Below are 12568 nucleotides of genomic sequence, written 5' to 3'. Positions count from 1 at the left end.
ATTAGAAGAAAAACAGAATGCAGATCTGATATACACAGACTTTGCAAAGGCATTTGATAAATGTGACCGTGGAGTGATAGCCCACATAATGAGGTCAGTAGAAATAACAGGTAAAGTAAGATGATTGATATTAAATTTTCTGTCAAAGAGAACTCAGAGTTACAGTCAATCAAATAAAATTGAGTCCAAGCACATTAAAAAGCTCTGTACCTTAGGGCACAGTCCTTGTACCACTGCTTTCCCTTATTTCATATCAGATATTGAAAAAAAATACAAGTCACACCTTCATGTCATCTTTTGCAGATGGCACAAAAATCAGCATGAAAGTAACTTTTCTAGAAGACATTAAAAAACTACAAGCTGATATTTAATAAAATTTTTGATTGGGTAGCAAAAAGTAACATGATGTTCAACTAAATTCCAGGTCCTTAGGGTATTTAGGGTATTTTAAAAATGAAGACCTTAAAGAAAATACAGTGAACAAAATCCAATAAAAAATGTGCATAGCATCATATAAAGGATCTCGGAATAATGATGCCTGATGACCTAATGTTTAAGAGGGAGGGGAGAGGCAGGGGTGGGCATAGTGAGGTTGGCAGGACTGGCCCAGTGTTGCTATCACTTCCCTGCTGGCTGTGGGGTTCTCACTGGCTTTAAGGAACGTAATCAAGTAAATATAGCGTCAGCTAGAAAATCGATAGGATGGATTCCGAGAACCATCAAATCCAGGGATCCCATCACAATGCTCATACTATTCAAATCACTGGTGCGATCCCGTTTTGAGTACTGCTCGATACTCACTTTCCCCTTCAGAGCAGGAGAGAGTGCTGAAATAGAGGGAATGCAGAGAACAGATATGGCATGCATAAGCACGATAAAGCACCTAAACTATTGGGATAGTCTTAAAGCTCTCAAAATGTACTCTAGAAATGAGATGAGATTGGTATAAAAAAATATATACATGTACAGGGTAAACACTAGAGGGCCAGGTGCCAAATTTGCACAGTAAAATAACATACTAGAGTGAACAATATGGAAGGAAATGCAGAATAGAGCCAGTGAATAATAGAGGTGCCATAAGCACAATCAGAGAACACCACGTGAACATCAATGGCTCACGGTTGTTCAGTGTCCTCCCAGTAATTATTGTATAAGAAATATTGCCGGAACAAAAGTGAAAGTCTTCAAGAAAAAGCTGGGTAGTTTTATGCAAGAAGTGCTGGACTAACCATGCTATAGTGGCTTTGTAGGCCTGCGGGCCACTTCAAGCAACATCTCGTTAGACCAAGCTCACACAAATCAAGCCTGGCCCCGGGCTGGGCTTGGGGAGTAGAAGAACGTCCAGAACCTCGTCCAGGTACATACATGAGCATGTACTAACTCCTTGAAAAGTTAATTGCACATATAAGATGCAAATTGTATTTATGAGATGTATTTTATTATATTGTACTGTTTTTGTGCTTAAGTTGTGGACAAAGAAAAGTACTTGTATAGAAGAGGTCTTATTAAGGTAGAAAACCTAGCTTGTACATCAGTGGAGAGCTTCAAGAATGGCTTCAAGATTTCTTTAGTCAAGCAAGTGGGCTTGACAAGTTTCTTTATAATTTGCCTGACCAGTCAATTTGTGGTTGTCTGGGAGTTTGTCTGGGAGTTTGTCCTACAAGAAGCTGGATGATCAGATATCACAAAGTAAGTCTGGATCTCTGCCAGGTTGTAAGAGAAGGAACTCTCAGGAGTAATACTTGAGGTATTACTTTTATGTTTAAAATTGTAACCAGAAAGGAGAGAAGTGGATAAAATAGTCAAAATTGGGCTTAATTGGTAATGATTTTCATTTTATTGTGGAGATAATGCTTTTGGTGTATAAATAATGTAGTGCTCAATGTAGTATAGCTAGTGCTTATGTGCAAGGTCCTGCTTTTGATGCTGCATTTTCCGTTTATGTTAAATTGTTTGTCTTTTGGGAGCCATATTCTGTAAGGTAAGGTCAGCAGTCCTCAGCCACTTGAGATAATTGTCTGAGCTACCACACTTGAACGATACCTTAAGTAAGATCCTGGTACCATTGGACAGCATCATGTAGAGTTAGGACAGGTTGGCAGTGTGCACCTGACTGGGTCACCAACCAGTTTAAAGTGGCAAGATACACAAAAGACTTCTCATACATAAGTATTTCAAATAAAACATAATGCCCTAGCAACCATCACAGAAACTTGTCAGGACAGGCTAGATTTCACCGGGCACCAACCACCACTGGGACCAGTCGGGATGGGTGTGATGTGGCTTCGATCATAAGACCGGTACTGTGTGGGTACTGCTATCTGCTGACAGTCAGGGGGGGGGGGTATTCACCAGGTGGACAGACCGGTGACAGACCAGTAGTTTTATTTGGTTGTTATTGTTATGCTAAATTGCCCTTGTGAAGGCTTTATATTTATAAGTTCCAACATAGGATCAGTATTACTTAAAAGGGTTATCTGAAAAGATCTGTGTTATTCCAGTATGGTAGTTTACCCTGTCCTGGCTGTCATGAAAGTTGTCCAGTAGCACCCTCATTAATGTTACTTCGCTGACCTTACTCCTCCCACCTTTACCTCACTGACCTCACCCCTCCCACCTATACCTAGCTGACCTCACCCCCTCCCACCTTTACCTCACTGACCTCACCCCTCCCACCTTTACCTCACTGACCTCACCCCCTCCCACCTTTACCTCACTGACCTCACCCCCTCCCACCTTTACCTCACTGACCTCACCCCCTCCCACCTTTACCTCACTGACCTCACCCCTCCCACCTTTACCTCACTGACCTCACCCCCTCCCAGCTTTACCTCACTGACCTCACCCCTCCCACCTTTACCTCACTGACCTCACCCCCTCCCACCTGTACCTCACTAACCTCACCCCCTCCCACCTTTACCTCACTAACCTCACCCCTCCCACCTTTACCTCACTAACCTCACCCCCTCCCTTTTTCCTTTACACTAGCCTTGTGTATCTGGTATGATAAAAGCTCTTAACAGCTAAACAATACCGTACCATACAGGCCCATTACAGTACCATACATGGTGTGTATGTTAAACTAAATTATTTTAAGAATTTGATATTATACTTGATTTAGTATTATGCTACACTTGAGGCGAGAGCTGAGCCATGTGTGGTGCATGAGAGATACTTGCTGGTTGATGACTGGTGACTTGACCATTGAGCTCCACATTAAGCTCTTGTGAATATGTGTAAAATAGGCATGTTTGTATATTTATGTGCTTGTCTGCATGTCTGTGATGCATGTCTGTGTTAAATATAACATTAGCTTAAATATAACGTTAGCTTAAATATATAAATTCAATTTTTGATGTGATGACCTCAAAATGAACATAAATAAAATTTTCTATTTAGAAATTAAAGTTAAATTTTTGTTCTGCTTTGTGTATAGAGGACTGGTCAGAATAAGCTAATGCTAATCCTGTATGAATGCCCCCACTGGATGGAAGGTGGTTAAAGCACATTGTAAACGTAATAGCTTGGATTTGTTGTGATCTGATTACTTGATTGTTCATTCATATTTAGTATCCAACAAAGGTCACAATTAATGTGAGCAAGAAGAATCGGATTGTGAGAAGGACTGTAGAGGCTACCAATGAGCATGATCGTCTAGGGTCTGCAGACTTGGATGATGAGGGTCAGGAGCAGATGGGAGGTGGCAGATCTCAACGGCCCAGAAAACCTCGCCTTCCCGTAACTTACGCTGTATTCCTGGGCAAAGTTCCTCCAGCTTGCAGGTAAATATGAACAGTATATATGGTTGCTATACATTAGAACAGAAACTTTTAAAGTTTCTGAAATCAAAGTTATTTAGTTTAAGTATCAGTGGCATTCTGCCAATCAGTATGGTGATTCTTGTACGAACTTCTTTATTAAGTGAGCATATTTCTGTAATACTAGAAACCAGTCTCTCCATCAGTAGGCTATATTTTTGGACTTATATTTTCATGCATTCAGCTTGTTCTGGTGTATTGCTGAAGGTAGCTGATCCACTTGTCTGCTACTTCAGTACTTCCTTGTACAACCCAACTGTATTCTGTAACTGAATCCATTAAACCCATGGTTTAACAGACATTGAAAGGAGGTAAAGTAAAAGATATTGCCTGGAAAAAGTATAGGGAATTGGGTACAGAATCAAATAGGAAGGCAAAAATGAAAGCCATAAATGAATACATCAGACAAGCTGCAGATCAACAGTTTGAAAACAGCATTGTGACTTAAACAGGATCAGCCTAAGCTATTGCATTCCCGTAAACAGAGGAAACTATCAGTGAAACAACTTGATCAGTCTGCAGAAAGCGGGAGTAACACTCATGGAAAATGACGGATATGTCATTGTCTTGTTGAATTCTTCACACACACAAAATGTGTGTGAAGAACTCGTCAAGAGGTTTCAGGTCTACAAACTGGAACCAGATTGAAATCCAAGGAGAGGTGGTGACAGATGGCTATAAGCAATATTAGATAGAATAGAAGTTACTGTAGAATAGGTAAAAAGGCACCTGGAGGAACTAGGTACAACAAAAGCAGTGGAACTGGACTATGTGTCACCATGTTACTACAGGGATTCTGTGCTACTTACTATATAGAGCTTTCAACCTAACAACAGAAAGCCCCCAAAAGTTTAGAAAATGGCATATGTTGTTCTACGACTAAAGAAAAGGGACAGATACGCAGCCCATGGAAAATTTTGAAAAAAGTCCTCAGGGATTTAATATCCTTCCAAAAAGAGAGTGAGCTTGTACCTATACATATTTGTAGATGTTGGAAAGCTAATGAGGAGAATAATGGCTTAAAGAGAACTGTTAATGTTGCAAGAAGACTTTAACAAACATAAGGGGTGGTCAGATAATGGCTGCTGGAATTCAAGACAAACAAGTGTAAAATAACGAAGATGGGAGGCTTGCGGGAATCTATACTGTACTATCAAGAAAAGGCAACTTGAAGAAACATTAACAGAAAAGGATATGGAAGTGGAACTGAATAGTGGGGCCACTATTATGCAAAGCGTTTTGGGCAACATTTCAAGTGTTTTATGTTTTGGTTAAAAATCTAAACAAAGGAGGCTTTCAAGTCCATATATGCAGTACTACCTAATGTGGGACTATTACTGGAGTATGCAACACTGGCATGGAAGTCTCACTTCTTGAATTACTTAAGGAAACCCAAGACAATACAAAAGCTTGCAACTACATTAGTAACAAAATTGAGAAGCTCAGCCATCAGAACAGGTAGGGAACTTACTCTTACAACATTAGAAAAGTGAAGAAATAGCAAAAATAATGATCACTAAGAGGTTATTAGACAAGGTAGACAAGAAGAGTCTTATTATTATTATTGAGTGGAAGTAGGAATAGGAGCCATTTGTGGAAACTGGATACATGTTGAACCGTAGTGAAATTCTTATGCCTTGTATGGATGGTCAGCAAGTGGAATATATTGAGAGAAGTACCTGAAGCTACTTTCGTCACTTAACTAAAATATAAAATCTACAAAAACCTGAGCTAGATCTCACTTTCCAGTAGTGACTGATAGGTAATTACCTAAGGGTAGTTATAGGATGCGAGTTATGGTCGTGGTGACCCCATCTTCCGATTACTCTGTCACCATTAATGCCCCACCACATCCTCATGATCATCATCATAACTCATTATGCTCCTGTAATCATACTGTATATTCTTAACCACTCATGTGCTCCTTATGTGGCTCTTTGTATTCTGAGGCAAGCCACCCATCTCCTGGATGCCTTACTATGCATGATCGGCTGCATTGAACACACATCCAAGTTATGTATGGGGTAAGCAATATAAAATTTCACAAATATTTGTTTACAGAGTACGTGAACTTAAAGATGCACTACAGAGCCGAAATGTGAGACCAATTGACATAACATGGCGAGGTCGCAATGGATTTGCCTTCCTGCGTTTCACTGGTCCCACTGAGGAATGTGAAGATGTTTTATTAAAGCTGGAAGGACTAACTCTGCAAGATCAGCTGGTTGTAGTAGAACGAGCCAAGGATAAAGTTGTGAGCAAGGAAAACTATGAGGATGGCAGAGATGGAGTGAGTATCAATTTGAATCGTTTTAATAATTGACAAATAGCTTTATCACTGTTCATAAAACCATATTTGAACTACCTAATTTAACAAATATTTCAATATTGTAGCTAAGTAACAAGTTAAAGGATTTATGTTAGAAGAGCTCATGTTATGACAGAAAAGTACGTATCTTATAATTTAGTCTTCTGAGACTATCCTAGATTATGTATCCATGTGCAGAGCTAAGACACTGTTATTTTACTTTGCATAAAATTTTTAAAATTACACTATAAATTTTTAAACAACTAAACCGGTCTTCTGATTAACCCTTTGGCTGTGACATTTTTTCAGCCCTCTCCTGACTGAAGATGGAAATACTGTACAGCTAAAAACTTAAATTTTCATATTTGTTTTCTTACAGTTGTAGTAAAAAAATAAACTCGGTGGTTATTTAAAAATTAAACAGCAGTGTTATTAACAAAAAACATTTTGAAAAAGTCTTAACTTTCTAATAAAAAATATGGACTAACTCAAAACTAGACTGTGTGTTCATATGATATACTGTATAGTATAGTTATATATCCAACCACTAAGCATAATCATCAAAGGAAGAACAAATTTCTTAGTTGTTTCTGTGGGTTTAGGCACTAGTTCCAGGGCGCCTCTCAACCCATACCTGACTCATGAAATTTGCACAGACGTACCGACAGCCAGGACCAGAATCTGGCCCTCTTGCAGAGGCTAGAAGAGCATGGCTGTCAAAGATCAACTGCTAAGGAAACTGCCCAAAATTTTAGATAAAACAAAACAAATTGCTGTTCTTAAGAAAGAAATTAAAGCAGTAAACAAGACAAACATAGTTGGCAATGGGTGAACGAACCCTTGCCACAATTTGCCTGTCGTCAGATGGTAGTCCAGATCACAAAAATGATTGCACTTCCACCTTCCTCACTAACCTTCCCAGCTCTTTGGTTTAGCCTTCCCGATGCTTATGTATCGGTTTGCCACTCTGATATCCTTCTTTTCTAATACCTTCTCGGCTATCATATGGATTTAAAGTTTTTGTTGGTCCAACAGCACGTTAACAACACTCCCCATATTGAATGTTCTGCATTCTCGTTCTGCTCGTGTGCCCCTCAGTCAGTTTACATGACACTTGTTCCTCTTCCCTGGACCCTGGTTTTCTACCCTTTTTCTCTTGGATAAGCCCTCTTTTAGCTTTATTTTACATTTAATGTAGTTTTCTCTTTTAGCAAAGCCATTCTTTCTAAGGTGCTATTGGAGTAAGCTAAGGATAACTACTGGGAAGCCCAGCCTACAAGTATAACATTGAACATAATGAAACATCCTTTTTTGGGCGGTTCTTTAGTAAATCCCTGTTCCTGCCCATTTGGCTTATTTTCTGTGTGGTTTCAGGTTTTTCTGGGCAGCATGTGAGTAAGGTGGGTTGTGGACCCATATCCCAGGTGATCTGAGCTGCCACATTGTGGTTTAGCAAGTTGTGGCCGTGGTTGTTATCCTGTTGCCCTCTATTGTTTTCCTTGTTTATTACTTTAATTTCTTATGAACAATGGTTTGTTTTGCTTTGCCCCTGACATTTTGAACAGTTTCCTCAGTTTTGAATCGACTGTTGATTCCCATGCTCCTTTTGCCGCTATGAGGTGGTAAGGTTCTGGTCTTGGCTCTTGGTGGCTCTGTGTAAGTTTCAAGGGCCTGATTTGTCAAGTGTTGATTCAGAACGGATTAAAGTTGGTTGCCTTCTTTAGTAAATGCATTACTAGGTGCCCCCCTGGTTGTGATAAGGTGTACCAAAAAAGTGTTTCATTATTTTCAACATTTTATTTTATAATAATACAGTACTGTATTCTGTCTTTGGAAGTTCCTATGGTCTGGTGTTGAGTTATATGTACTTAAATTATTTTTTCTATTAGAAACTGGAAATTATTTATGGTTCTGTTGTTAGGCGCAAGTCATTTGATTACTGTGGATTTAAAAATGACATTAGAATAAAATTGAGTTGTTTAGCCTTATGTAAAACCCATGAAATGGGCAAATGCGGGGACCTTTGACAAGCCGCCGGCTTCGTGTTCTCGTCAAGGAAACTAGAGTGTTGGTGGCACTCGGGTAAATTCAGAAAATCTATGGGGCTGAATTGGAAGTGTCACAGCAAAAGGGTTAAAACACTCCTAGGATAAAGATAGTAAAAGTCTCTTTATTTAATTTTATTTGGTATCTGTAATCACTGAACCCATTTTTTATAAATTCTATATAATATTTAATCTCATCTCAGTATTACTGTGAGGACGAAGAAGTTGAGGAGCGCATTGTTCCTCGTAAATCACAGGTACCCAGAAAACCTCGTCTTCCTATTACTTACGCCGTATTTCTTGGAAAGGTCCCTCCTGCTTGCAGGCAAGTCATTTGAGAATGCTTTTTTGTTCCTTATTGGTTTACAGTATATATTGTATATGAATGGTATAAATAAATAAAAAAAAATAAATAAAAAAATAATATTGATAAAAAAATAATGATAAAAATAATACTGATAAAAATTTTAGTTTCAGGCCACCACCTCTAAATGGTATAGAGCCAAGTATTATAGTCACAAATGTTGTGGTATTCTCTAGGGTAGAGAAATGACCAGTGGTGCACTACTAAAACAGAACTGAAAAACCCATGTGGTTATTTAATATTAATAAATACTTGTACAACACAAAGACTTATTTTTTGTAACAGATTCAAAGCAATGCAAATGTAGTGGAAAACTTAATGAGCAGACTTATCACTGTTGAAAACTTGGACTAACCAGGCAGCCATTGAAAGAACAGATGCGCAAAAAGGGTTTTTGTTTTACATATGCTGAGCATTCTGTAATGTAAAATAATTCCTCAGCACAAACCAAGCACTAAGTTCTTGGTTATAACACAAGTCACTAAGCAGAACAGTTTTGATTTCTGACTGTCTCTGTAACCTGCCACATGGGCCAGGTAACACTTTTTAATAATGCATTTTAGTGTCATCCATATTCTGACAGTAAATATTCCGATGATGCAAAAATGTGTCAATCTGATTGCTATTCATAAACATTCGTGTGTTCATTGCTGTCATGCATAATCTACTTTAATACACTTGATTGTGCATCTACTCTAGAGAATTCATATGCACTTATTGTGCATCTACTCTAGAGAATTCGTGTGCAAATATTTTAACACCAAATTTATAGTTACTACCAAAAAAGAACTAAGAAAAAATAAAATAATTGTAAACATTTTAAGCATTGCTTTACAGACCCAACGATCACGCCAAGTTTATAGTCGAGAACGAACAAAGAGAACCAAAATCTACTATAAGTACACTTTTGTGTTTGTATCTATTTCGTAGAAAATTCATTTACAAACATTTTGACACCAGTAAAATGTAAGGTGATTGTAAGCATTTTAAACATCGGTGAGTGGTCTGTGAGCCCCCTGGGAAGCCCAGAACATTAACGGTCAGGAACACACGGAGAGGCTGGACCACCGAGGTGTTAAAGTAAGGCTGAAGAAGTTGGGTTAGTTTGCTTTTTTGTGATGTTGATGTTGCCGGGTGATGGTAGTCAATGAGAGTGGCCTAGTGGGCCATTTAGTAGTTAAACAGGTGCTTCTTGTCAGTCTTTTGAATATGAAATAGCAATTGGAAAGGCTTTGAGTTTGATGTAAATGGATTTTGGAATGGATTGAAGATTTCCATTCTTCGTCTTCAATGGAACATTGAAATTTTCAACATTTGTGTCCAAGTAGGACCCAAATGGTACTTCAAAATGTTCTTATGGGGTCTGTTAAGAATAGAGTACAGCCATAATTTGAGGGTTAAAATTTGTACTTATTATTTTCTTTTGCTTGTTACTTTAATTTATATTTTTACCTTCTCTTTTTATCAGCAAAAATAAATTAATGCAGTATTTAATTGAAATAATCCCAGTGTATGTAGTTGGAGTTCCCTAACATTTCGAATGTTTCATAATTGCAGAGTACGAGAGCTAAAGGATGCCCTCCAAAGTCGCGAGGTCCAGCCTGTTGACATCACATGGCGTGGGCGCAGTGGGTTTGCCTTCTTACGTTTTACAGGTCCAGTAGACGAGTGTGATGATGTTTTATTGAAGTTGGATGGTCTAACTCTTCAGGACCAGTCAGTGGTTGTAGAACGGGCTAAGGACAAAGCTGAAGTGTTAGATGGGGAGGAACAGGATGGTGATATGGGGTGAGGAAAGACTGCCAGGCCTGGGGATAGGGAGGGAGGGCAGTGTGTTTGATAGCATTGGGGAAATAAATGTAAGTAATGTTGTGTGTGTGAAGCTGCGTTAAATTATCTTGTTTCACCCAATACCTATGCATTAAAAATAGGAGCATCAGATATATATATACAATAAATGTAAAAAACACAATCATTAAGTTTATGACAGAGAAACTATGAACTGGAGAGGCTTTGTTATGTCACCAGTAATGTAGAATTCATTTATAGTCAGAAGCTATAGTTTAGAGTATAAAAGTTGTACTAGCAACTAAAAATCCTAGTTTAAAAACTTGTTATAAAGAAGTTTCAATTAATTTTAGTAAATAGTGTATATTTCTACTTTTTACTATATTTAAGCTGTGACTTGCACCAAGATATATTGTTGAATATATATATGAACTTTCCTTGGGAGGTTGCTTCAGTTTTGTAAAACTGACATTAACCTTAAACTCTGAAAAGGAATGGGAGTGCAAGAATATCAGAGAATATAGAGAATATATTGTGAACCTTTAAACACTTGCCTATATACTAACACAATGTATAGCACACACAAAATGAAAGTTCACACATGTGCTCACACTCCCTATTCACTACTTGTTTTTATTTTTTCTTATATTACTGGCCATGTTAACAATGCACGCACTGCAGAAGTCATACGTGCAGAAAATAATATAAAACTCCTAATGCATTTACCTTACCCAAACATACTCATCTCTTGAAGGTATGACAATTTTTAGAACTATCTAGATGAAGTTATTACTTGAAATTAAGCAGAATAACAACACTATACAAGCCATCTTGAAAAGATTAGATAATGATATTTATTAATTCCTGATTGACCATAACTGTTTAAAAGTCTTGGAGGTTTCTGGTTAAAGGAATAATGAAATTTTGCTGCTGTAGTAACATAAATACTGGACCACTTTACCCAAGTGTGTTTTAAAGGACTGCGAGATCTCTGTCCTGATTCAATTGCTGAATTAGTCTTTAAACTTTTAAATCGGCTAACACTGTAATGCCCTGTACAGTATTTAGGGTTCTCTTATAACATGCAATGAGCAAACCTCAAAAAAAAAAAAAAAAAAAAAAAAAATCCACAGACATTTAGGTCTCGGTCATGGATGCTTTTCTTATAACACCACTGTTGTGACCCCCCGTTCCCATTTGTTCTTTTGCTACCATGATAATTTGTTTACGGGATTCTCAGTAATGTGCCCCGTGTTGGTCCTGATTTGCCACTTTGGAGGGCCCTGACCCATATAGTGATGAAAGGTCTTTTCATTTAATGTTTTCACTGCCACTCGTACTCTACTGCTCTATTTATAGCCTTCTGATAGCATTGGCTTCATGATTTGTCCTGATCAAATCTGTATGCATTGCCTTCCCTCAGAAATAAACATTTTCATGACAGCTTTATGCAGCCATGTAAGCCTCTCAGTTACTTTTTTATGGTCTTGGAATCTTGTAACCCTTACCATCTCATGGTAATTGAATGAAATTCAGTATTGTACTGACCTCTCCTCATTTTCAACAAGTATAATATGGTTCAATTTTGTTGGGTTCATAGCCATATTAGCGTTATTTATAATGGACTTGCAGATGTCACTGCTGAGTAGGCTGGTCATGTCACTTCCATCTCCTGAAGCCAGTTTATTTTCTTTAGATTTCTACCATTTCATTTACACTAACGTTCACAACTGTTGGAGGTGTAAAATGGTAGTGTGTTGCAAATAACAAACTGTAGTATAAAATGTGACCTATTCTCATAACCTTTTCACCATTGTGATAGGTTGGGGAAGTGGCTCTGGCTAGGCTATGTATTGGCTACACATAATTAACTTGTTGGGGGGGAAAATGACATGAACCTTATTGTCTGACCTGTATTGTCCCACTTACACTTGTGCACCTCATAGAATAGCTAAATTTTCAAGATGATGAGAAATCTTGCATTCCCACTGTCCTTCTGAGTCAGTAGTCCATTGCTACCAGCCTTGGTGACTGATACTTTTGGCATTGAATGTCTAATGTCCTTTTGATATAGCATTGGCATCTTGTGTGATATCTAGAACGTTTTGACTGTTGTGCGCCACAGATGGTGTTAGATAGTCTTCCAGGCTTGGTGCTTTCTATTGATTTTCTTTAAACACCCATTTTTATAATTCTTTGTTTTTGTAAATTATGGTCCAGATATACTTTTGCACAGGACAAAAAA

General features: G+C 38.0%; 1 protein-coding gene across 9 annotated transcripts in view; it reads left to right on the top strand.

The window, feature by feature from the left end:
- The window catches only part of lost (methenyltetrahydrofolate synthase domain-containing protein lost), a 28420-nt gene extending 17001 nt beyond the window's left edge, over positions 1 to 11419 (top strand). For 6 of the 9 annotated variants that reach the window (XM_045743912.2, XM_045743911.2, XM_069324916.1 and 3 more), the window contains exons 9-12: positions 3571 to 3782; positions 5880 to 6108; positions 8375 to 8496; positions 10093 to 11419. In XM_045743912.2, coding sequence (XP_045599868.1) covers positions 3571 to 3782; positions 5880 to 6108; positions 8375 to 8496; positions 10093 to 10327 — 798 coding nt within the window. In that variant the 3' untranslated portion in view covers positions 10328 to 11419. The remainder of the gene's footprint in view (positions 1 to 3570; positions 3783 to 5879; positions 6109 to 8374; positions 8497 to 10092) is intronic. The other 3 variants (XM_069324918.1, XM_045743917.2, XM_069324917.1) reach the window with 1 other exon arrangement.
- The last annotated feature ends 1149 nt before the right edge of the window (positions 11420 to 12568 follow it).

This window comes from Procambarus clarkii, chromosome 15, assembly GCF_040958095.1.
Source record: "Procambarus clarkii isolate CNS0578487 chromosome 15, FALCON_Pclarkii_2.0, whole genome shotgun sequence".
NCBI classification, from domain to species: domain Eukaryota; kingdom Metazoa; phylum Arthropoda; class Malacostraca; order Decapoda; family Cambaridae; genus Procambarus; species Procambarus clarkii.
This window is presented reverse-complemented; position numbering and strand designations above follow the sequence as displayed.